The sequence below is a fragment of the Notolepis coatsorum genome (assembly GCF_963971535.1).
Source record: "Notolepis coatsorum genome assembly, chromosome: 3".
Classification (NCBI taxonomy): domain Eukaryota; kingdom Metazoa; phylum Chordata; class Actinopteri; order Aulopiformes; family Paralepididae; genus Notolepis; species Notolepis coatsorum.
The window spans coordinates 63,219,100-63,245,629 of record NC_140167.1 but is presented as its reverse complement, the minus strand read 5'-3'; the positions used below and the strand labels follow the sequence as shown (position 1 = coordinate 63,245,629).

Genomic DNA, 26,530 nt, shown 5'->3' with positions numbered 1-26,530 from the left:
AGACAGAACTCAGCGACTGAGATCGGTTTTGACGATCGGCGAAAATAAAGCATTATCACCGATCACCGATCGCATATTTATACTGATTATCGGCCGATAACGATCGGTGGCCGATCGATCGGGGCATCCCTACGCCAGACCACACCCCAAGCATTAAGAGCAGCCCGGCGCTGTAGTTTTTTGGGGGAGCATTGGGACACAATACTGTAGGACAAATAACAATAATTAACTCATTTACAAGTTGTATTCAGTTTTGCAAATAAGGGAACAGATAAATAACATTTCAAAGCAGTCAAAAAAGCTATATTTCGATTTTTACATATTTCTGAAGTTCGAGACATTTTCGCGATTTCTGATGCTTGTATCTCGCCGCCACAAGTCGGGTTTGGCCACGTCGGGTCACAAATATGAAAAGTAATTTTGTAATTTGTAATTTTTGCAGCTTTACTGCGACAACAAGAAATGACAGAATACTGTATGAACTCAATGAACTTACATAGGTAAGTTCAAACACACGTATGGTGTCTTGTTGCAGTCAGGTGTCTTGCATGGCAGGTCGGTTCTGTTTATAAATGTTTTTAGAGCATTCAACAAGTTAAAGGGGCACTTAAAGGGGCACTTCACCAAAAAACAATGCTGATTTATTTTGCACATGATCTCACACATGCATCCAAAATCCCTAAACAGTTTTGCACACATTCGTTTAGTTTGGCTGTTATTGAGCGTAAATGAGTTTGAATGTGGCCACCAGTGATGTCATTGGGGACATTGAATCCTCGTTTTGCTTTAATTACAGCACCATGAAATAGGGAGTGGGACTGCTACGGCTACCTTATCATTTCATTGAGCTGTAAATATCACAGCACAAGGATTCAACGTCCCCCGATAACATCACTGGTGGCCATAATTCAAACTAACTTACTCTCAATAACTGTCAAACTAAATGAACGTGAGCAAAACAGTTTTGAGAGTTTTTGGATGTGTGTGAGATCACTGTATGTGCAAAATAAAGCAGCATTGTTTTTTGGTGAAGTGCCCTTTTAAGACTGAAACTTTTTCACAGATGGCCCCCCATTGGATTGCGGACCCCTAACCGGGACAGTGTTGTATTGCGGACCCCTAACCTGGGCAGTGTTGGATTGCAGACCCCTAACCTGGGCAATGTTGGATTGCGGACCCCTAACCTGGGCAGTGTTGCATTGCGGACCCCTAACCTGGGCAGTGTTGGATTGCGGACCCCTAACCTGGGCAGTGTTGCATTGCGGACCCCTAACCTGGGCAGTGTTGCATTGCGGACCCCTAACCTGGGCAGTGTTGGATTGCAGACCCCTAACCTGGGCAATGTTGGATTGCGGACCCCTAACCTGGGCAGTGTTGCATTGCGGACCCCTAACCTGGGCAGTGTTGGATTGCAGACCCCTAACCTGGGCAGTGTTGGATTGCGGACCCCTAACCTGGGTAGTGTTGGATTGCGGACCCCTAACCTGGGCAGTGTTGGATTGCGGACCCCTAACCTGGGCAGTGTTGGATTGCGGACCCCTAACCTGGGCAGTGTTGGATTGCGGACCCCTAACCTGGGCAGTGTTGGATTGCGGACCCCTAACCTGGGCAGTGTTGGATTGCGGACCCCTAACCTGGGCAGTGTTGGCGCCAAGCGCTATGGCTCTCGACGTGGAGCTACACAGGACGACTCTATGATTCATTATCGAGGGCCTGTTATTACTTTCAACTGTGAGGCAACATGAGAGCTGTGAGAATAACACCCGCTTGTTATTATCATTATTATTAATAATAACTTCTGCATATCGGAGTGGATTCACTTAAAAAGTTAGAAGGAGAAAAAGCGTGCAGCGCCGTATGTTTAACAATGTTTTTCTAGTTAGTTACCCTTTTTGCCTCCAGCGCCGCGTATATTTAAAGTCTCATAATTTAGAAACCCCCTTTAACTGATCTGAGACAAGCTTTTAATGTAAATTTCTGCAATAATATTCCCAATCTAGCGGAGGCGCTCCCCGGAGAGGTTGTGTTGTGCAAACACTTATTTCCCTGATCTTCAAAGCCCCACAGCGGGCCACTGAACCCTGAGCTGCAGAATAGAAACAGCCGAACGCAAGAAAATAAACAACGGTGTTGGAGAAAATTGCTGATGTGCAATAGCACACGCACACATGCACACGCACACATATGTATACAAACGTCTATGCGCACATACCGGTGTCTATATTCTATATGCAAAAGAATGCATGTGCATACACACGCATACAAAAATAAATGCTCCCCCCTTCCCCCACACACACACACACAACATACACACAGACATAACTCTGTCTAATTAGTATCATTAACCTTTAGTGAGCGGCTGATGACATCACCAGGGAGACGGCTCCTCTTTCTCTATTGTAGCAGGGGGATTTTAATTGGCCAGGAAGCTTTGAGCTCTCACTGTCTGGTCTGTCTTGACAGAGAGGCAATGCAGACCAGACAGATACACGCACATACAGACAGACAGACAGACAGACAGACAGACAGATACACGCACATACAGACAGACAGACAGACAGACAGATACACGCACATACAGACAGACAGACAGACAGACAGACAGACAGACAGATACACACACATACAGACAGACAGACAGACAGACAGATACACACACAGACAGACAGACAGTCAGTCAGACAGACAGACAGACAGATACACGCACATATAGACAGTCAGACAGACAGTCACACAGACAGACAGACAGTCAGACAGCCTGATACATGCACATACAAACTGATACAGACAGATACATGCACATACAGACATACATACATTACAGACAGATACATACAAACAGACAGACCGACGCACACACCCACGCAGACAGACAGACAGACAGACAGACACACAGACAGCTAACACATACACATGAGCAGGCGACAGACGGACATCACAGCACATGCATGAAGAGAAACCGCAGGGAGACAGCACACACACACACACACACACACACACACACACACACACACACACACAAGGCAGTCACTTTGTTGAAAAACATGTAAATGACCCATCGTGAAGTGTGTGATGTCCCCCTCTTTTTGTATAGTGTGTGTGTGTGTCTGTGTCTGTGTGTGTGTGTGTGTGTGTAAGCTTACATTCACGTGTGTTTGCAGGGATATGTGCCTGAGAGTGATTATATCTCAACTAAGCACTTTTTGTGTGTGTGTGTGCGCGTGTGTGCCTGTGTGTAGCAATGGTGATGGAATCATGAGTTTTGATCCTTATATACAGGTTCTGTGGAAGGTAGGTTTGTTGCCGTGTTTGCTAATATAAAAAATTTAGGTGAATATGCACAGTATAGCCAAATAATACCACTTTTCTGTCTATCTTGAAGTCCCAAATAACATTGGCTCTTAGTCTTTTGATCTATTCCCATCAGCAACGGTCAGTCTGGATGTCGTTTTCCGAGGGGAAGTCAGTCGCAGTCGCATTCGGCGATAGATTGATTGATTGATTGATTGATTGATTGATTGATAGATACTTTATTGCCATTTCAACACATGGTTGATTGGGATTTGTCTTGGTGCAATGCTCATTTCAGCAGAAAACAGTGGGGGAAAAAACATACAGTAGAAAAAACATACAAGAATACATCCAATGAAGTAGAAGAAATATTTCACAAACATTTCATATGACCCGTGAGTTCCTAAAAATGCAACAGTGCTACAGTGCATAAAATAGCTCGGTGCTCCTTTTGAGTCCATATTGCCTTAGAGTGGCTGTCGGCTAGTGCTAGCCCTTCTAGTACAGAGTGCCTGTGCATTTGGGCTTGAGTTCAGGTGACGGACAACCTTGGGATATGTACTATTCCTAAAACGAGGTGTCCTACACCTGCGACTTTGGAGTCTTCTACCAGAAGGAAGGGGTTAACATGCGTGCGCGCGTGTGTGCATTTGCTCTTTTCTGTCTAAGAGCACATACATAAGATCCTCTGCCTCAACCTGTAATCCCCCCCCCCCCCCCCCACACACACAACATAGATATGTGTTAGCTGGCAGACACATGCATGTGTGTTTCCTGCCTAAATTAGAGTCAAAAGGTGTTGAGCGCCAGGCTGTAGAATGTTACCGTGTTCTGTACATACTGCTACACGTTGGGAGATGATTCTAGAGCATCTGTCAACACTCACCATCTCACACACAGTCTGCGGAGTGCGGACTGCCAATTTGTGAGCTAATTGCATGTGTAAATAAAATCTTTACGTCATACTTTTTTTCCCTTCTTCAGTGAACCCCCCCCAAATTATTAATTTAGCTAACGTCTCACATCATAGTCCTGTCTGTTTTAAGGGGGGGGGGGGGGGGGATATACTCAAAATTTTACTTCGCACATTTTCAGAGTTTTGCCGGTATAATGAGATGTGGTATGACATATTTACCTCATTCTTGTAATACGATTGTCATTTCATTAAAATGTTTCGTATTTTTATTTTACTTTTAAATACTGCTGCAAGGAATCTTTTTTTGATGAACTTAAAAATATACAGTATGTATATATATATAATATATACATATTTCTTTTTACAATATATATATATATTATGTCTTTGGTGACGGTATATTAAGAATCCATACATGGATCCAGGACGGTACCTTCCTGTTCATCTCAGCCCTAGTGCTAAGTGAGGCGACCGCGGGTGGAATATCTCACCAATCAGCGCCCTCCGAGGCACCAGGCCAGAACAGACCATGGCACCCTCCCTCTCACCTCTCCTCAGCCTATATCTTCACACAAAATACAAGAATGAAGTAGTTAACTGCCCGTATAACCAGCTATTCCCTCAAAAAGGCACCCCTGGAAGCGCGCCAAGCTGCATAAAGAGGTGCCGTTATCTGTTGGTTGGGCTTGGTGCCGTGGCCGGTGTAACCGGAGATAACTGTAAGAGGAGAGGAGCCGCAGACACAAAGGGTATCGGCTCTGCGGGGCTCGACCCGGTGATCTAGTTCCACAGCAACATGACACCATTAAAGCAGTGAGCACAACTATGTAGCCTGCGACCTCGGAGGAGCAACATGAAAGCGCTGTCGGCCGGAGGTCATGTTCTTCTTCTTCCACTGACTGGGGGGGGGGGGGGGGGGGTACGGTAGGATATGAGTAGAGATGTGTTTGATAACTTTTTAATAAGAGTGGGATCGTTTCCCCCCCCGATGATACACTGTGTGTTGATGAGGGATTATGTAGTGTGTGTGTGTGTGTGTGCCCTTTGGAGTGAAGCGCTGCCTGCGTGAGGGGAGGTTACAGCACCATGTCACTGAGACTGGACTGACTGGCGTGTTTTAAAATAAGAAATAAGAGAGTTAAAAAAAGAGATGAGGTAAACCTAATTGTAGGCCGATGTTCGGTTGTGTTTTGAGTTCTTGAGTGAATGTGTAGAGTTTAGTAGTAGTGATCTTCAGCTGAAGGATAGTGTGGAGCATTAAGGATGTTATTTCCTTGGTCCGATTAAGATAATAGCAACTTTATTGTCCCAGTGGGGGACATTACGTTGTAAATGGTGATGCAGCACTGACTGTGTAGATGAGAGGTTATCTTTTGTGTGTGTGTGCGCACGTTGTGTGTGTGTGTGAGTTGTGTGTGTGCTTCTATGTGATTGGGATCATTTTGTCCAGTGGTAAACACTGCTGACGACAAGTGTGTGTGTGTGTGTGTGTGTGTGTGTGTGTGTGTTTCTCAGGGGTGTGAGCGATCAGGCTCCTGAAACCATGGATATGGATGCTCAGCCTCAAGGGCAGCAAGCAGCAGTGCCAGTGTTTCAGCCACAGGTACCACACACACACAGACCAACACACACACAGACCAACACACACACAGACCAACACACACACACAGACCAACACACACACACAGACCAACACAGACCAACACACACACACACACAGACACACACACACACACACACACACACACACACACACACACACACACACACACACACACACACACACACACACACACACACACACACACACACACACACACACACACACACACACACACACACACAGACCAACACGGTCGGTCGGCAACCGGAACACACTAACCAACAAACACACACACACTAACCAACAAACACACTAACCAACTAACCAACAAACACACACTAACCAACAAACACACACTAGCCAACAAACAGACACACACTAACCAACAAACAGACACACACACACACACACACACACACACACACACACACACGCTATAACCTACACACACACACTAACCAACAAACACACATAAACACACACTCACACACACGCACTAACCAACAAACACACACTAACCAACAAACACACACTAACAAACAAACAGAAACACACACTAACACACACACACACATGCACACACACACATGCACACTAACACACACACACACAGTCATTTCGTTTTCTTTATCTGGCAGTAAACACGTAATTTCGCTCTTTCTCCACCTCTCTGTCCGTCTTTCTGTCCATCTCTCTCTCTCTCTCTGTCCGTCTCTCTCTCCACCTCTCTCTCTCTCTCTCCACCTCTCTGTCCGTCTCTCTGTCCATCTCTCTCTCTCTCTCTCTCTCTCTCTCTCTCTCTCTCTCTCTCTCCACCTCTCTGTCCGTCTCTCTCTCTGTCCGTCTGTCTCTCTTTCGACGAGGAGCTCTTATTTTACTTTTTCCTCTCTCACTCCTGCTCTCTCTGTTCTCCTGTCACTGTGTGTCTCCCAGTAGCCTACAGGTAGTGGGAGAGCAGCCATATGCATCTGTGAAGTCACAGCAGCAGTCAGTGGTGTTTTACAGCCGACCGTACACACACACACACACGCACACACACCTACACACACACCTACACACACACAGGTTTACCCATTCAGGTGTACGATTAGCTACCGGTCAGTTTTGGAAGAGAGACCTATTCCGTCTTACATTAGGACAAAGTCCCACCGCAAATGGGTCTTGGATTGCTTTGCTGTGATATATGTGATACATGTGACCGGGCAAGAAGAGGAGGTGCCACAGGGCCGTTTACCAAACTCTATAAATTCAAAACTGCTGTCTTCATGGAACTAACATATTTTATGAAAATCTTTAAATTTTCCATACAAGAATGGAGCCACTGCAGCTCCAAGTATCATGTTTCCTAGTGACGGGGTCAGCAGCACCCGGCCCACTAAGCACTGCAACGTAGCCACACATGATCCCTAGGCCACTCTATGACTCTGATATCAGATCATGTTATTTTGGTTATTGGTCTGTACTCTCTCTTGTTTAAAGTGTGTTATCTGTGATCATTATCTGTGTTTTATTTACGCCCCGCTGCATTCTGTGTTGTGGGGTGCTTTAGTTGATAGATAACCTACATGTAAGAACAAAGATCCATGGATATTTTCATTAATCAAGAGTCTTTCTGACCACTATATATTTTATTATATATATTTATTTATTATTTATTGAGTAAATTGTGCAAAACATTTTCTTTGAACAGTTAAAGGGAAATTCCACCAGAAAGCAACATTAAACTAATTTCCCAGATTGAGGCCTACAGTAACTGTGCCAAGACTATTTTTTCCTCAGAATCATCAGCAGTGTAAGGTGCTAATTTGGTAGAGCTAAATGTCATAATGACACAGACCTTTACCCTCAAAACTCGATTTCAAAGAACTACAATGGACGGGCAATACCTCGATCATCTCGCTCTCTCTCTCCCTCTTTCAATTCAATTCAATTCAATTCAATTCAAATGGCTTTATTGGCATGACATACTTCTACATGTTGCCAAAGCAATATTAAACATGGATTACAAACAGATATAAGTACATACAAAATATCATCGTAAAATAAAACATCAAGTATTACGGCGTAAACATGTCAGGTGACTGTCACTCACTGTCCCTCAGTTTGTGGCAGGCAGCAACATATGCTGCTGCTAGCTCACAGCTTGTTGAGTCCTCCCCTAGTAGGACTGGTAGTTTTTCTGTATCTGGTAGTGCGAGAAAGCCTTTTTTTATTAATTCAATTTTTTTTAAATGCGTTTCTCTAATATATTTATATTTTTCACATTTGGTGAGGAAGTGCCACTCAGTTTCAGGCTCACTGAGGGTGCAATGACAGCACAGCCTTTGCTCTGCAGGAAGCCAGGTTTTCCTGTGCCTCCCCTTTTCAACAGCGAGGCTGTGCTCACTCAGTCTGTATTTTGTCAAGGTTCTTTTTAGTTGTTGATCAGTCACCATGCTCAAATAATCTGCTATGGTGTACTGTCGATTTAGAGCCAGATAGCACTGCATTTTGCTCTGTGCTTTTGTTTGTGTTTTCCAATAGGTGATGTAGTTTTGTTTTAGCTGTGTAGTAATTTGATTGATTCTGATTGGTGACGTGTTCTGTTCCTGAGGTGTGTTAAGAGAGCAGGTTTGTGGACTCAGCCTCAGGACCAGCTGGGTAAGGGGGTTCCTGATGCTCCTCAGCTCTTGGCACTGCAGGGCTTGATAATGGTACGAGAGGGGGTCACTTCGTTTTAGGTGTGTCCAAAAGTTAATTGCTCTTTTTTGTATTTTTAGTATTAGTGGGTAACGGCCTAATTCTGCCCTGCATGCATTGTTTGTAGTTTTCCTCTGGACATGTAGGATAATCTTACAGAACTCTGCATGCAGGGTCTCAATGGGGTGTTTGTCCCATTGGGTAAAGTCTTGTTTTGTAAGTGGACCCCACACCTCACTGCCATAGAGTGCAATTGGTTCAATAACACATTCAATTAATTTTAACCAGATTCGAATTGGTATTTCTGTTTGTATATTTCTTTTTATGGCATAGAAAGCCTGGCATGCTTTCCCTCTCAGCTCATTGACTGCTTCCTTAAAATGTCCAGTTGAACTTAGTTTTAGGCCTAAATAGGTGTAATGTGTGCAGTACTCTACATGTTTTGTACCAATTGAGAACTTTGGTAGGACGTCCTGAGATGAATGAATGAATGAAAACTTTATTTAACAGATTGCAGAATGGGTACAATACAGTACGGCTCAATACATACAATTGTTAAGGGGATGCAGACCTGAGAAAGACGTTTGTCTTGTTTCCATCAGGGTCCCCCATTTTCAATTCATATAGACATATATGACATACATGACATACAGATAGTCAGTACTGCTACATCTATACATTTATGACATACCAGATTTGCAAATACAGTACTTTTTGTGATACAGAAGGAGTCAAGAAAAGGGAGTATATACATTTGACGTAGAAACTGTACATTGGAGGAGGTTGGGTGGGGGGGGTTGGGTACATTGGGATATTGACAACCATACTGGGTAATTTACATTGGAGGTGGTTGGGGGGGGGGGGCACACTGTATAAACAAGTAACACTGTACATTGAGGGGGGGGGGGGGAGGAGACACTGTACAAACAAACACAATTGTACATTGAACTATTGACAAAACCATACTAGGTAAATGACTGTACATTGGAGGGGGTTGGGTTAGGATATTTACAGGGGCCAGTGTTGAATTGCAGTCTCCCGTAGGTGTCCCTTGAGAGAGGTTTTGAAAGTGGGTAGTGATCCACATTCCTTTACAGCTTTGGGTAGGGCGTTCCACATTGATGTGGCATAATTGCGAAACGTGTTTAGTCCCTTATTTGAGCCGAATCTGGGTTTAACATGATTTGTGGAGCTCCCTCTGGTGTTGTGATCGTGGTATTCACTGACCTTTGGGAAGTATTTTGACATGTACATGGGTACCTTGGTCGTGTAGTGTATCTTGTAGACCAGGCCCATTGCAAGTTGTTGTACTCTGTCGTCTACTCTAAGCCATCCTAGGTTGTCAAAGTGGGCAGGGGTGAGGTGGGTTCTAGGAGTAAGGTCAAGCAGTAGTCTGACCAGTTTGTTTTGAGATGTTTGTAATTTAGTTTTTAGCGCCTTTGAGGTGCTTTGGTACCATGAGGTGCAAGCATAGTCGTAGTACCCCTGAATGAGTGCTCCTGCCAGAGTCTTCAGGGTGTTCTTGTTTACCAGAGAGGAGATCCGGTACAAGAATCGAGTTCGTTGGTTGACTTTTTTTATTACATTGGATGCCATTTTGTCACAGGAGAGATTAGCCTCTAGGATGGAACCCAGGTAGGTAATTTCATCTTTCCTTGTGACAATATTGTCACCCACTGTAACTGAGAAGCCGTCGGTCTTGCTGAGTTTGTTATTTGAACCGAAGAGATCTGGATATTTTTTGAAATATCATTATTTTGGTCTTTTTGGGGTTTACTGCCAGGGCCCAGGTCTGACAGTAATGCTAGCAGGTCCAGGCTCTGCTGTAGGCCGTCTGCTGCTGTGGGGGACAACACAACCAAGTCATCTGCAAAGAGCAGGCATTTCACTTCCCGATTGTGGAGACTTACACCGGGAGCAGAGGACTTTTCTAGTATATTAGCCAATTCATTAATATAGATATTGAAGAGTGCCGGGCTGAGGTTCTCTCTCTCTCTCTCTCTCTCTCTCTCTCTCCTCTCTCTCTCTCTCTCTCTCTCTCTCCTCTCTCTCTCTCTCTCGTCTCTCTCTCTCTCTCTCTCTCTCTCTCTCTCTCTCTCTCTGTTCTTTCAGCAATATAGAGTATCAATACTAATTCAGCTTTTAACTAGCTTTTCTTTTTAACTAACAGATGTTGTCTTAATTAAGTAATGCGTAAATTATTCGAGTAGTGTGTGTGTGTGTGTGTGTGTATTATGAGACTAGTTCAGCTTAGTGCAGATGTACTGGAGGAGCTGTTTAATCTCACTCATTCCTTCATAGTTCATTCTTCTTTGGAGGGCCTCTGCGTAGCTGTGTGGGGCCTGGTGTGGTTCTTCATGCTGTGGGCTGGGAAGGGGCAGAGGGCCAGGCTCTTGGTTCTGGTAGAGTCTCTGGTTTGTTGAGGGGTAGTAGCCTGGGCCAGGGCCAGTCTGGTTGTGCTGCTGGAGCTGGTGATGTTCTGGTGAAGCGGGGGGGTCTGTGGGGTGCGCTGGGTCTGGATGGATGTCTGGGAGGTCTTTGGCTCCTTGTGGGGTCTGAGGCGTAGTGGGGGTCCCTGGGAGGTCTTTGGCTCCTGGTGGGGTCTGGGGCGTAGTGGGGGTCCCTGGGAGGTATTTGGCTCATGATGGGGTCTGAGGCGTAGTGGGGGCTCCTGGGAGGTCTTTGGCTCCTGATGGGGTCTGAGGCGTAGTGGGGGTCCCTGGGAGGTCCTCTGGCTGGTGTAAGGTGGAGGCTTTGACGGCCCAGTGCCACATCTTTTAGTGTTTTTGTAAACATGCCCACTGCCTGCTTTTTTAAGTGGGAGTGGTCGTACAGGTGCTCAGGCGTTATATATATATGATGTGCAACGTGTACATTTGGGAGTGAGGCACATCCTCTGGTAATGTCAGCGTTCACCCTATTGATGGTCTTGGGGTGAAAGTCTCTGCGGCGTAGCAAGGTTGAGATGGTGATGCGCACCAGAAAGAGAGAGCACATCACACCAGTCCTAGCCTCCCTACACTGGCTCCCAGTCCCACTTAGAATAGACTTCAAAATCCTCCTCCTCACCTTTAAGGCACTATCGGGTGCAGCACCCCTATTAGGGCTGGGCGATATGACGATATTATATAAATATCGGGTACAGTTCATTAACGATGCACTTTTTCAACGTATCGTGGATATCGTGATGTTTTGACCAAGAGGATTGTGTCGTGTCAATCTGTCCACACGTTACTAGCCCGTGCTGAGATATGCCCATTCCGCGGTCTGTTAATAAAGTTTTCAATCAGACAGATGTATGGAAAGGCTTTTATTATAACATTCGTTGTAGTAAAATCATTATGCCTCATTTAGTCATCCTGTGGAGCACTGGTCTCCTACTCGACGGCCGCGGGGAGCTAACGTTAGTAGCTTTGTTGATGTTCAGCACACAGGACATTCAGGAAGTCAAAAACTAATAGCGCTTGCCGATTGGTGCTAAGAACAGCAGGGCGGGTGCAAGCGCTGTGACGTAATTGGCAGACTCGACTGTCAATCAAAATTATTATGTTTCCGTAAAAGGTTGCAGAATGGGTACAATACAGTACAGGAAGATGAAGACCAGAAAAAGACTTTCGGCTTTTTTACATAAGGGTCCTCCATTTTCCATTCATCAAAACATTTAGAGACATACATATATACAGTAGTTTCATAAAAATGCTAAAATGCTATTGATTGATTGATTGATTGATTGATTGATTGATTGATTTAAAACTTTATTAACATATTGCAGAATGGGTACAGTACAGCTCAATACATACAATTGTTAAGGGGATGCAGACCAGAGAAAGACTTTAGTCTTGTTTACATCAGGGTCCCCCATTTTCAATTCATCATATTTCATATCTAAATCATATAATATCTCATTGCTAAATATATGCAATATATAATATAATAATCTAAATCTAATATATAATATAAAAATGCTAAATGCATGGGTATTTTATTTTGTCTTTAATGTTAGCTTGCAAACTCAAATACTGTCTTGGTAAGCCTCATAATGAATTGTTTGGGGTAAAAAAGAAAAACATCGTGATGTGTATCGTGTATCGCCGAAAGGTCAGAAAATATCGTGATATCATATTTAGGCCATATCGCCCAGCCCTAACCCCTATACATCACCGAGCTCATCACCCCCTACGCAGCACCCAGGTCACTAAGATCCTCCAACCAGGCTCGGCTGGTCCCCCCCCGCACCAGACTCAAAAAGAGAGGCGATCGCTCCTTCAAGGCCGTGGCCCCCAAGCTATGGAACCAGCTTCCCCTGGAGATCCGATCTGCCCCCTCGCTGGAGACATTTAAGGCCCGTCTAAAAACCCACTTCTATTCCCTGGCCTTCAATAAACCCTGATTCTCCCACACCCTAACTCACACACTCCCATGTAATTTTATCCTGCCCCCTCCCTCTTGTATCTCTTCTTATGCTCCTCTGTCCCCTGTGTGCTACTGTACTTTGTGCTCCCCTATCCGTGTGTTGTCCTACTGTCCTATTCTCTGAATGTACTGTCTTGTCCTGCTGTGCCTTTTTGTATTTTTGTATTTGTGTATTTTATATTAGGACATTGATTTTAAGCTTTGATTGTACAGCACTTTGTTTGGCTCTTGTGCTTTTAAATGTGCTATATAAATAAATTACTTGACTTGACTTGCGTGAGTCTGGGAAGGTCACAGCTGCATTCTCTGCTACTCTGGTGACCAGACTACCAACCTTTTCCTGTTCCTCCCGCAGGTTGTTGGTGCCAGTGTGGATGATAATATGGCCTGGTGTGCCAAACTCGGGGTGCGCAAGGATTTGCAGTGCATCCTCTAATGTGGGGCACCAGATTTTGGACACTTTTGTGTTGGGGAAAAGTTTTTGTTCTTTGATGAACTTGCCATTTGAGTCTATTAGGATAGCAACCTCAGTGTCCTTTTTCAGGGTGGTGGGCTGACTGTGTGAGATGCTGGGGGAGGAGGGGGCCTGGGGGGCTTGAGAGCCTCTCTCGGCTGCATCCTCACTGGGTGGTGGGGGCTCGGTGGTGGGTGGGTTGGGGGAGCAGGGGGCCCGGGGGGCTAGAAGGCCTGTCTCGGTTGCATCCTCGCTGGGTGGTGGGGGCTCAGTGGGGGGAGGGTTGGGAGGGGTGAGGGGTTGTGGCTGTTCTGTACTGGTAGACATCAGCTTCACCATGATGGCTGATATTTCCTTTGACATCTCGTTTCTCACCTGCATTATTTCCCGCCTCATGATGTCCTTTGTTTCCCTAAGTTCTGTGGTGAGGGTGTGAGGGTCCGGTTGTCCTTCTGCAGGCTGGAGATCTGTTCCCTCAGCTCCTGTGTAGCAGACTCCAGCTGGTGCTTCCACTGCTGGAGGTCAGGGTGTGGTGTGGGGCTGGTGGAGAGCTGCTGTTCTCTCAGCTCAGTGAGCTCCACCTCTAGTTAGAGCTGCCGCGGTATTGATGTTTTCCTTACCGCACAAATTTGCAAAATATTTCCTACCGCCGCGGTTATTACCGCACGCACACAAAATAAAAAAAATAAGTTTGAATGCATTTTTTTTTTTAGTAGTAGTCTACTCTTTATAGCATATAGCCTGCCTCTAGTCTAAATGTCTATCTTTAGAGCAGTGGTTCTCAACTGGTCTAGCCTCGGGACCCAACATTTTCCTTAGTCATTAAGTCGCAACCCAAAATTTTTAACCACTATGATTTATGTAAAAAAAAAAATTGCAATAATACGCAATCTTTCAAAACATGAAATAAACACAAAAAAGTGCAACAAAAGTGCAACTATTGCTAAAAACCCAATGAAATAAAAGAATAATAAATAATATATGCTTCTTAGCAGATTTCTTAGCTTAACATAACATACCGGTACCTAAATTTGGGGGAACTAATGGGATAACTGAGTTTGCAACAAAAGTGCAACTAGGGCTAAAACCCAATGAAATAAAATAATAATAAATAATATGCTTCTTAGCAGATTTCTTAGCTTATCATAACAGACCTAAGTTTGGGGGAACTAATGGTAAATGGCTGCTTTTTTATATAGCGCTTTTATCCAAAGCGCTTTACAATTTGTTACTCACATTTTACCCATTCACACACCGATGGCGGAGGCAACCATGCAAGGTGCCAACCTGCTCATCGGGAGCAATTAGGGGTTAAGTGTCTTGCTCAAGGACACATCGACACGCTGCCTGGGAGGAGCAGGAATCGAACCGGGAACCTCCGGATTGCCAGACGACTGCTCTACCTCCTGAGCCACTGTCGCCCCTAATGGGATAACTGGGGTTGCAACAAAAGTGCAACTAGGGCTAAAAACCCAATGAAATTAAATAATAATAATAAATAATTATGCTTCTTAGCAGACTTCTTAGCTTAACATAACAGACCTAAGTTTGGGGGAACTAATGGGATAACTGGGATTGCAATAAAAGTGCAACTAGGGCTAAAAACCCAATGAAATAAAATAATAATAAATAATATGCTTCTTAGCAGATTTCTTATCTTAACATAACAGACTTACGTTTGGGGGAACTAATGGGATAACTGGGGTTGCAACAAAAGTGCAACTAAGGGCTAAAAACACAATGAAATAAAATAATAATAATAAATAATATATCCTTCTTAGCAGACTTCTTAGCTTAACATGCAGGGAACTAATGGGATAACTGGGGATGATGTTTGCTCCTGACAAGAGTCTCAAAGTCTGGGGTGATGGTAGACAAAGCAACTCTGAGGTCATGCTCAATGTCCAATCTGTTCCCCCGCTTTGTCTTCAGCTGGACCAGAGCTGAGAAGCCACTTTCACAAAGATAGGTAGTGAAAAAAAAAGAAAAGAAAAAAAAAATACTTTTTTTTTTACTTTTTTCTTTTTTTTTTACACACACATCCGCGACCCACTCAAAATGGCCCCGCGACCCACTTTTGGGTCGCGACCCACCAGTTGAGAAACACTGCTTTAGAGGATGACTTTGCAGCATGAATATTGTTTGGGATTCGGCAAGCACGCATTAGTTATTGAAAGTGAAACACGGATTTGAAGTTTCCCCTCTGGTCGTGCGCCGTTCACTCGGTGTCGCGGGCAGGGGTGGTTACCCCCCCGACCCTTTCTTATTATTATTACTATAAAGTTACTACTTTATAATAAAGGCATTCGTTTTGTGGCATTAACATTATATAGTTATACGTTCAATAACATCAGCGTATTTACCGGACCATAGCAAGGCAAGCAATACATATCTCAGTTCCTTTCTTTGCTCAGAGCGTGCTGAGTTGTCCCATTCTGCGGTCTGTTAATAAAGTTTTCAATCAGACAAGTGTATAGAACGAAGGGCTTTTATTACAACATTCGTTGCAGACAGTAAAATCATTATGTCTCGTTTAGTACTCCTGAGGAGCGATGGTAGTCCACTCCGGCGGGGAGCTAAAGCTAACGTTATTAGCCGTATTGTGATGAACGTGTGACGCGTCTCTCTTCTGACCAATCAGTGGTCTGCAATGTTTCACGTGACTTTTCTGGTACCCAATAGGGTCGCTTGGAACCTCGATAGAGGAGTAGGGTATATCTGCAGAGCCGCAAGCCCAACGAGAGGAGGGTACTTTATTATTATTATTATAAAAAACAGCGGTGATGCGGTATTCAGCCTACTCTGCGGTGGCCGTGATGTAACAGCGATACCGCGGTAATGCGGTAATCGCGGCAGCTCTACCTCTAGTAGAGCCAGACTGTCTCTCAGGAGGCTGACGGTGTGGTGGTCTGGGTGCTGGTTGTTATGACCAGGAATAGGGGATACCTGGCTCTCTGTTGTCGGGGTGCTTGTGGTGGTGGGAGAGCTCAGAGTGCTTCCTGTGTCCTTTCTAGATGCTGCCCCCTTCTTCAGAGTGGGGAAGTCCTGTCCAAAGGAGCCAAGGGCAGCTTCGTTACCTTGCACCATGACCATACCATTTTGGTAAAAGTTGACAGTCAGGAACCTTCTCTCTTGGTCCTTGTCTTCATCCTCAAAGATCTGAAGTTTTCTTCCCTTGCAGATTCCTTTCTTGATTACGAAGCCGTAGTGCTTTGATATGGCTGTATGTCATGCAGTAACATGCTCGGTGAAGAAGAGCAGGTTGGTAATAACACCAGTGTTTTTAGAGCGGTCAGCATATAGAGTCTCTGGGTATTCTCGTTGTAACCTATGTCTGAACTGTATTCTCCCGTTCTCTGATTTGATCTCTTCTGGATATTAAAAAAAACAGGGAAGGAAAATGCCTGCCGCTGTCCGTGCTGCTGTCTCAGTGTCCATGTTGCTATAGCAACTGGATAAACAAAGATGGGATGTTTAACTAGCTAATAATAAAAAAATAAAATAAAAATAAAATAAGAAAATAAAGATAAATAAAATTATTCTTTAGAAAATAGCTTTGCTCTTTTCACTGTACTATTATTATATATATATATATATATATATATATATATATATATATATATATATATATATATATATATATATATATATATATATATATATATATATATATATATATATATATATTTAAGCTGGGGCTCAGTGTAGGAAAAGACTGTGTAGCAAATCCAAGTTTGATAGATAAGCCCACCCTGAGGTTGTCCAGCTAAATATGATCTATACAGGTATAGCAGCCTTATTTATGGTGGATATGTAAACCTATCCTGGGGGTTTCCTAGCTAAATATGCTATAGAAACAGTCTTATAGCTAGCAAAAACGATCTTTTTCTAGCTAGCCCACCCTGAGGTTGTCCAGCTAAATATGATCTATACAGATATAGCAGCCTTATTTATGGTGGATATGTAAACCTATCCTGGGGGTTTCCTAGCTAAATATGCTATAGAAACAGTCTTATAGCTAGCAAAAACGATCTTTTTAAGCTAGTAGCTAACAGTATAAAGTACATTCATTTCAGCTTGATAGCTTACAGTTATATTTCCTACCTGGTTTGATATAAAAATCGATTTGCTCTTTGCAGTGTGTTATTATTTTCTTTTGGTTTGGAGGCTGGGACTCAAGGTGTAGGAAACAGCCTGTGTAGGTTGGAGCTCTCTCTCTCTCTCTCTCTCTCTCTCTCTCTCTCTCTCTCTCTCTCTCTCTCTCTCTCTCTTTCTCTCTCTCTCTCTCTGTCTCTCTCTCTCTCTGGTGCACGTGCACTAGTTTGGGGCTCAGTCTCTGGCCTGACGATATGTATTATACTTAAAGCAACCTTTCCACAAATACAAGAGAGACCCAGAGTGTAGATTCTGGGTTATGACGGTCAGTTCATTTTGATTGCAGTTGACATTACTCGGTTATAAAGAAAGCTTGTTCCTGTTATGTTTTCTGTTCTTGTTTATTCTATATTTGCATAGGAGAGGGAAAAAAAGCCAGTTTTCGCCTGCTGATGAAGGCCTGCGCTTAGTTGAACATACCCAACTAAGTTGGATAAGAAGAGACTGAATGTCATGGTAAACTCTTTATATTACAGTGAACCGTTTATTATTATATTATTATTATAATCATAATAATAATAATAATAATAATAATAATAATAATAATAATAATAATAATAATAATAATAATAATAATAATAATAAATACATAAATGGTATTTATATAGCACTTTCCTAGAACTCAAAGTCACTTTTCATCCAGGGGTGGGGGTAGTGAGCATAACACAAACACACACGGAGGGGGGGGGGGGCTAGGAGAAGAGATGGGTCTTGAGGCAGGTTTGTAAAATGGACCGACTCAGAGTCTCTATCGTCTTGGGGTCGTGTGACTTCCAGAGCCTGGGGGCTGCCCTGGAGGAAGATTTGTCCCCCGAAAACTGCATATGTTGGATTTGGGAGTGGAGAGAGAGGTTGAGGTGCATCTGAGAGACCAAGATGGTCGTTGGTGCTGGGGGGGGGGGGCTTGAGATTGGGCAGCTGCAGTAGGCAGACACTGTAATAATTTCCGCACAATTTCTAACCTCAAGTCACCTTAGATCTCATATGTTATTATTTTCCATCACTCTATCCTTAAATCTGTGCTTGACTATGTGGATTCCATAATTTATGCTAACGAGACCCAAACTCCTGTTTGCTTAACTCTTTCAGTGCCACGCCTGGTTTTCCGTTTTACCGCTTGAATGCCACCATCGGCGCCAATGTTAACGTTAATATCGCCTAATCTATGTTTTAAATTATGGCTATGTGTCTAATCTGCCCATCGCATTATCAAAGACTATTTTCCAGTCAGTGCTGTGAAGACAGATTGTTTTTTTATCGCGTCGTTTCCATTTCAGAGCAGTTAGAAAAGCCCCCGTTTTGATATAAAAAACAGCTCATTCTGGAGCATTCTATGAAAATCGTCTTTTAGTGGAATATTCCACAACGTTGATATTCGTCGGCCTTTTTATGAATCGTTTTCAAATAAACGCTAGATGATCAATATTATACGTGCACGCAAGCACATTACGGCCGCGCACTGATAATCGCTCCGTTGATTACCTCACAGAGTTTTACAGTGAAACCGAAAGAAGACATTTCACAAAACAGCTTATAACTTCATCAAACTTACTCCGATTATCCTACCACTGATAACATAGAGTCCTTACCTGACATCAGATGGTATCCAACTGGTATATTCCAATTCCTGATCACCATTAGAAAAAAATCGATACGTGTATGGATCCAACGCGACACAGTAGATCTCTATGATCGGCGGGGATCTGAGGCTCCAGAATGAACTCTGGTAACCCCGGCTGGATCAGTGAACTGGAAAATGTGGAGTACCGGATTTTTTTCCCCATTCATTTTCATTGAGTCCATTCCAAAATCACTTATGTCATCTGGGAGACGACAGGGGGCGCTTTTTTCCACAGTGATCGTCGGCGCCCCTCGGCTATACTCGGGTAGGCTCGGGTGATGCAAAATTTTTTCAGATTGCAAAAAAAAAAAAAAAAAAAAACGAGAAATCTCGTGAGTGGCTAGCAACCACCTATAAAAAAACACGAGAAATCTCGTGAGTGGCACTGAAAGAGTTAAGTAGGACTCCTTTTTATCTGGCTAAGCCTTCATGTTTCTTTCTAGAGGGAGAGAGGGAGAGAGAGGGAGGGCAGAGGATGAATGGTGAATTGTTTATATTGATCGAAGCTCTGGAGGCTGACCTCCCAGCGTGCCTCTCGGTTTGATGAGATTCTGGTTGTTCCCTGCAAATCTGGTCACTGCTGGAATTTAATACCAGCCAGCGGCCTCCAACATCCGGCCCACCGATCTCCCTCGAAAGGATGTTCCTGCCTCCATGCGTGTTGAATGGACTCTTAACAAAAAGAGAATCATCCATACGCCCCAGAGTAATGGAGTTTGCATTCATCCCAAGGGAGGGCGAGAAACACACTCTAAATATAGGCCCGGGTTTTCCATTGTTGTTTTCCTCACGTATACAAGGGCACTGCAACGTTAACGCCGGAATTATCAAGGGGATTAATTTATTTAAAGATTTGTAATTGTGAAATTAAGGATAATTGGGTTGCGCACAAAGGGAAACCAGATAAAGGCTCTAATGATTCATTTGAGGTTTTTTTTAGCAACTGACTTCACAGCACTCGCTGGATTCTTACAGTCGATGATGATGCTGGGATGATGACTTCTCTCAACATGTTCTTTTCTTTTTTTTTTTTTTTTAATTCTTTTGCGTTTTTATCGCTTTATTTCTACTGGGCAGTCCAGTAGGGAAAGACAGAGGAGGAATGGGAGTCGGCAAATAACGACTGGTTCGGGAGTCGAACCCGGGTCGGCCGTGCCGCGGCTGAGCGAGCTATGTGGTTCGCCACTGGGGCGCCCAACATGTCCTTTTCTTAACAACTTTAAATCTTCCGTCACACCCCCTCCTCCGGCTCTTTCAAACGCACGCAGGCCCACTGTGTTGAGAGTTGATTTGAAGTTAGTAGAGATGAGGTTGGTATGCTGTGGCACGTCTGAACTGAAGTTAGTAGAGATGAGGTTGGTATGCTGTGGCACGTCTGAACTGAAGTTAGTAGAGATGAGGTTGGTATGCTGTGGCACGTCTGAACTGAAGTTAGTAGAGATGAGGTTGGTATGCTGTGGCACGTCTGAACTGAAGTTAGTAGAGATGAGGTTGGTATGCTGTGGCACGTCTGAACTGAAGTTAGTAGAGATGAGGTTGGTATGCTGTGGCACGTCTGAACTGAACTGACTTCATATTTTTCGAGGAAGACGGGCAGGGAGGAGCCAGCAGCGTCAGTATGTAGATGGCTGTCTAAGCAGCAAGCCAGATGGGTGCTTTTCAACAAGTCCTGAATCTGTTTCACACTTTCCCAAGGTTCACTCTGCTCGGCAGAGAGAGACAGAGAGAGAGAGGGGGGGGGGGGAGAGAGAGAGAGAGAGAGAGAAAGAAAACCCAGAAAAACCCTCCCACCACCACCCTCCTGCAGAAATCTGAATTGTATATGTGATGAAGGATATTCAGTATCGCTTGCGATATCATATCTCGTAGTCCCCGGAGGTACAATGCATATGCATTAGGTAAACGAGATGAGCTGGTAAGATGTGCATTTTTAATGGCACATTTGCTCTTTGAGCGAGGGTTGGTGAGGAGGCCCCTCTCACATCACATTTTGATCGTCGCTGCAGAAGTTGACGGATCCGTCTGTAAGTGCCGCGATAAGGCTGGTGTGGTTGCAGAGCGAAGAGGAGGGAGAAGCACCTTTGGGCAGGCTGGCTGGCTGGCTGGCTGGCTGGCTGGCTGGCTGGCTGGCTGGTGATGAATATTGCATGGCACTGAGCGTGGGGGGCTGGTGAACACTGAGGATGGGAGAGGGCCCCCCTGCCTGGCTCCGCGATGCCCCTCTCTCTTTCTCGACGGGAGACGGCACCTCTCTCTGGCAGCCGCTGGCACCGCTGGGCTGTCACCTCACACCTCCTCCCCTCTGCTGCTTGTCTCCCTCTCTTTCTCTCTCTCCCTGTCTCCCACATCCCTCCTTCCTCTCTCCATGTGTCTGTCAGTTGTGCTTGGCGACGGTGTCATCACCGACCTGCCCATATCACACTTCCTCCGCTGTGCCTCTTCTCTCTCTCTCTCTCTCTCTCTCTCTCTCTCTCTCTCTCCCTCCCTCCCTCCCTCTCCCTTTCTCTCTCTTCCTCTATCCTGATCTGCCTCTTTTCTCTCTCTCTTTCTCTTCTTCTCTATTTTGTCTCGTACCCTTTGTCTCTCTCTCTCCATTCTCTCTCCCTCGCCCTCTCTCTCTCGTTGCTCCTTGGCGACTGTGCGTCACCTTTACGCCGCGACACACTGTCCCTCACAGACGCTACCCACAATGCCTTGCGCCGTTCCCCACTTAATCCCCCTGCATTTGGGTCCCACATCACAGAAGGGAACGATGCGAGTGGGCAGATTTGTCATGCCCCATGTCACTAGTGATGGATCGCTGCGTACATTCCAGACAGACAAAGGAGGTCCGGTGCTGAGAGATGGCGTAGTGGTTAAGGCTCCTGCCTCTGGCGCCACGCGTACCTCTGCTCTACCCCTCCTTGAATCCTGCCAGTCCTGTCGTGTGTCTCCTCTACTCTTGTCTCCCTCTCAGCCTTCCCACTGTCTCAATATAAATATCATTGGTGGAGTGGGCTGCTCACTCTCCTTTTAACCCTTTCACTACCACACTACAGAAGGTTAACCCTTTCATTGTGGTAGTGAAAGGGTTAACCTTCTGTAGTGTGGTAGTGCAAGGGTTAACCCGTTGTAGTGTGGTAGTGAAAGGGTTAACCTTCTGTAGAGTGGTAGTGAAAGCGGTAACCCTTTGTAGTGTGGTAGTGAAAGGGTTAACCCTTTGTAGTGTGGTAGTGAAAGGGTTAACCTTCTGTAGTGTGGTAGTGAAAGCGTTAACCCTTTGTAGTGTGGTAGTGAAAGCGTTAACCCTTTGTAGTGTGGTAGTGAAAGGATTAAAGAGAAATACCACTCTGGGTCTCTCTTGTACTTGTGGCAACGTTTTTACTTACAAAGTTAAAAAGAAGCTCACAGCCAGCTCTGTGCATATCGTCAGGCCAGATATATTTGCACTAAATTACTGCGCCGCATGCTCCCAGCGTTTCCCACGTTACAAAGGACTCCGCAGAGGTTAAAAAAGGCGGGCGTTGGACAACGCCAGTCAAAGGCTGTCACTCCTACCGAACACACACCAAGGAGTTTACGGGCTGAGCATTCAGTTCTCTGTTACCTGAGGATGGTGGGAAACTCATCGAGAGAGGTGATCAAGGTATCGGGAAATTCAAAATGACCCGCCCATTGTGTGAGGATGGAGCTAAGTGTCATTGAGTGAGGGTGGAGCTAAGCGTCATTGAGTGAGGGTGGAGCTAAGTGTCATTGAGTGAGGGTGGAGCTAAGTGTCATTGAGTGAGGGTGGAGCTAAGCGTCATTGAGTGAGGGTGGAGCTAACTGTCATTGAGTGAGGGTGGAGCTAAGTGTAATTTAGTGAGGGTGGAGCTAAGTTTCATTGAGTGAGGGTGGAGCTAAGTGTCATTTAGTGAGGGTGGAGCTAAGTTTAATTTAGTGAGGGTGGAGCTAAGTGTCATGGTGACGTCTGGCTCCACCAATGAGCACCTCCTGCGGCCAATGTTCCTGAGCAGAGATCACTTTGCCGATCAGCCACATAGAGAGAATTGATCAGTTATGTCTGAACTAGCGTGATGGGCGACCCACAGGAACACACACACATGCACTGAGTCGCTGATGAAATGTTCTCTGCACCTCCCATCCCGAGCGCCGCGCCCGGGGACCAATCCAAGTGGAGAACATGCAAACTCCACGCAGAAAGGTTAACCACTACACCAGCGTGCCGCAGATTTGTGTTTGGGGCTTAAAGAGTTGAAGAAGCCCTGCCCCAGGCCTGGCTTGGATTGATCTTATTTGACATATCTCATATCTGATGGTTATGGACAGGTGGCTATATCAGTTCTTGCCTGGAGTTTTTCTAGGAATTACTTGGCATGAAACTGACCCCAGGTCAGTGCTCACTGCTGTGCCACATGTGGCTGATGGTCGATGACAAAGGTTGGGTTGTTTGGATAAATTAATGGACGGATGGACAGATGGATGGACGGAGAGAATGGACGGACGGATACAGATTGTTGTGTGGACAGGTGGACAAATGGATGCATGGACACGATGGACAGACGGATGGATAGATGGGTGCATGAACCCATCTATGTGCCCTTGTCTTCTGAGTCGTGAAGGTCCAATAGGCCAGAGATGTTCTCCTGTGTACAGGACGCACACGCACGCACACACACACACACACACACCTACACACACACACACACCTACACACACACACACACACACACACACACACACACACACACACACACACACACACACACACACACACACACACACACACACACACACACACACACACACACACACATCCCGCTCTCCCCCCACAAACCTTTCCTCCCACTGTCGCTTGCCTCATGACCTCGTCGTTGCTCAGGGTCATTCCCTCTTGCGTGTTTGTGTCTCCAAACACATATGTGTGTGTGTGTGTGTGTGTGTGTCAGGGCCTTGTGTGCGTCAGCTGGAAGCTCCCTGACTGCGTGACATGCCTGTGTGGAGGATGAGACGGGCCGTCAGTCAGCTGCGGTCAGGCTGGCCTTTGTAGGCCGGGCCAGGGGGCGAAGAGGTGCCGCAAATGGCCTGTGAAGTTTACATACACTGCCCACTGCTAAACAGATTAGCTCTAATGAAGTGTCTAATGCCGGCCGGCGGCTGACATAATCCTGCCTGGCAGCCCGGCCCCATGGCTGCCAAAAAAGCCGCCCCCCCTCCGGCCCTCCACCGCCCTCGCACCGCCCTCTCCCGCCCTCGCACGGCCCCTGCCGCCACCCAGGGCGCCTCCACGCGGGGAGGTGCCCGCCGTTAATCACGCTGGACAGTGTGCGATCTGACATGCAAATGTAGGTCATTGCATATGTAAATGTGTGATTATGGGGCCGGCATGCCAGGACACATTAGCGAGACTGTGCTCTCAGCAGGCGCCTGTCACAGCGCTTTAGAGGCTCATGCTAACATTTGTCAAGCTACCATGCAGCGAGTGAAAGCAATGCCCCCTTGTCCTCATCTCTCTCTCTCTCTCTCTCTCTCTCTCTCTCTCTTTCTCTCTCTTTCTCTCGCTCTCTCTCTCTCACACTGTCTCTCTCTCTCTCTCTCTCTCTCGCACATGCTCTCCCTCTCTCTCTCACACTCTTTCTCTCTCTCGCATGCTTTCTCTCTCTCTCTCTCTCTCTCTCTCTCTCTCTCTCTCTCTCTCTCTCTCTCTATCTCTCTCACTGTCTCTCTCTCTTCTCTCTCTCTCTCTCTTTCTCTCTCTCTCTGCCAATCTAATCCTCATGGCCTACCCACCTTGTGTGAACAAAAGCAATAGTGACCATGCAAATAAATCAACATAATAAAATATTTTATCGTATTATTAATTGTATTGCACTTTTATTATATTTCTTACATAGGGACCTAAATTGATAGCCACATTTTTATATATATTTTTATAAAAAATAAAATTAGTTTTTTATGGAAGTTTAAATTCCTATGATATGTTGAATAGTGTTATTGATTGTACCGTGTGGACTGTAATTTCTACAGTATTAGTCATGTTTTGGATTGTAATGGTACAGTGAGAAGATAAAAAAGTGTTATAATGCTGAACAATGGTAAACGGAACAGTGGATATTATATATAATAATAATATTTTGTTAACCTATCGATTATCATGGTATAATAATAATGGTCATGTATTGTTCTGGATTTTGGTATATATATATATTTCTTTAATGGTATTGATCTGTGCCACTTCAAGTATGGAGTTATTCACTGTTTGTTGTAACATTAAACAATACAGAAATCGAACAGTGTAATAATAATAATAATAATAAAAAGAATATATATAAAAGAAAATATATATAATCATATTAGTCTGGATTTGAATGGTATTCCTCAGTGCCATTACAAGTACAGAGTTATATACCATTTGCTGTAACCCTGAACACTATGGAAGTCGGAACAGTGGAATAATAATAGTATTATTCTAATGGTATCTATTAGCAAACTACAGTAAGACTTTCTTGGCATTAGCTGAACAATAGGAGCGCGTCTCGGTGCGTCACGCTGGCTGTCAGAGTGGCTCCCAGACAGCTGGGGATGACGGCGGTGTCATGCTGAAAAATGCACACACCTCCGTCGTGTTAATTGGACGGGGCATCTCGTTGGCTCGCGCCTCTTCTCTCTGCTGTCAGCTTAGAAAACAATGAAGTGCCTAAATTGGTTGGTCCCTTGCTCTGCCCCCCCCCCCCCCCGCCATTCCTTATACAGGGCTGTTTCCTTTCACTTGGTGTGTGTGTGTGTGTGTGTGTGTGTGTGCAAGTGTGTGTGCGTTTCTCTGCATTTGTGAGTGTCTTTTTATGTGTGTGCATTAATCCTCTGTGCATGATGCCGTTCTTTAGGTTTGTGCCGTCAGTGTAAAGACAATTAATTGAGTTTTGATAACCAGGCTACTTATCCCCCTAAAAACCCGAATAGATTTTGAGGCAATTAGCGCCGATCTCAGTTAATCACACACTACTAGGTATTCATTAACTCATTCAGCGCCAGAGGGCACTGTTTACTGTTACTGTTGAAAGGCCAGCACTTTAAAGTATACAAATACGTGGCGGTGTTTGCAGGGCTAAAACTATAGTATATATTATAGCTATGGATATAATAATATTGCCCATTTGACATCTAGTATGTATCGTTCAATTTGTAAAAAAAATATAAATAAAAAATGCATCCATACATTCCTGTTTTATACCGTGGTGAATATGAGTATAGTTTTAGAGTAATCCTGTCTAATCCCAGAAAACGACGCTATGCAGCAATACGTGCATTTCACTAAAAACGTGCATTTTCTCGCCTGTATACGCTACTATTTCGAAATCAACTCTATATTATCGGTATTATGTTTCATCATGAATGCATGAAAGGGTGGGGGGGGGTAGT

At 44.8% G+C, this 26,530-nt stretch overlaps 1 protein-coding gene across 1 annotated transcript in view; it reads left to right on the top strand.

Moving 5' to 3' along the window:
- Positions 1–5,727: 5,727 nt before the first annotated feature.
- Positions 5,728–26,530, top strand: part of nek7 (NIMA-related kinase 7) — a gene marked incomplete at its 3' end in the record, with an annotated part of 220,900 nt that continues 200,097 nt past the window's right edge. Inside the window, exon 1 of the mRNA XM_084311227.1 lies at positions 5,728–5,810. Coding sequence (XP_084167353.1) covers positions 5,751–5,810 — 60 coding nt within the window. The 5' untranslated portion in view covers positions 5,728–5,750. The remainder of the gene's footprint in view (positions 5,811–26,530) is intronic.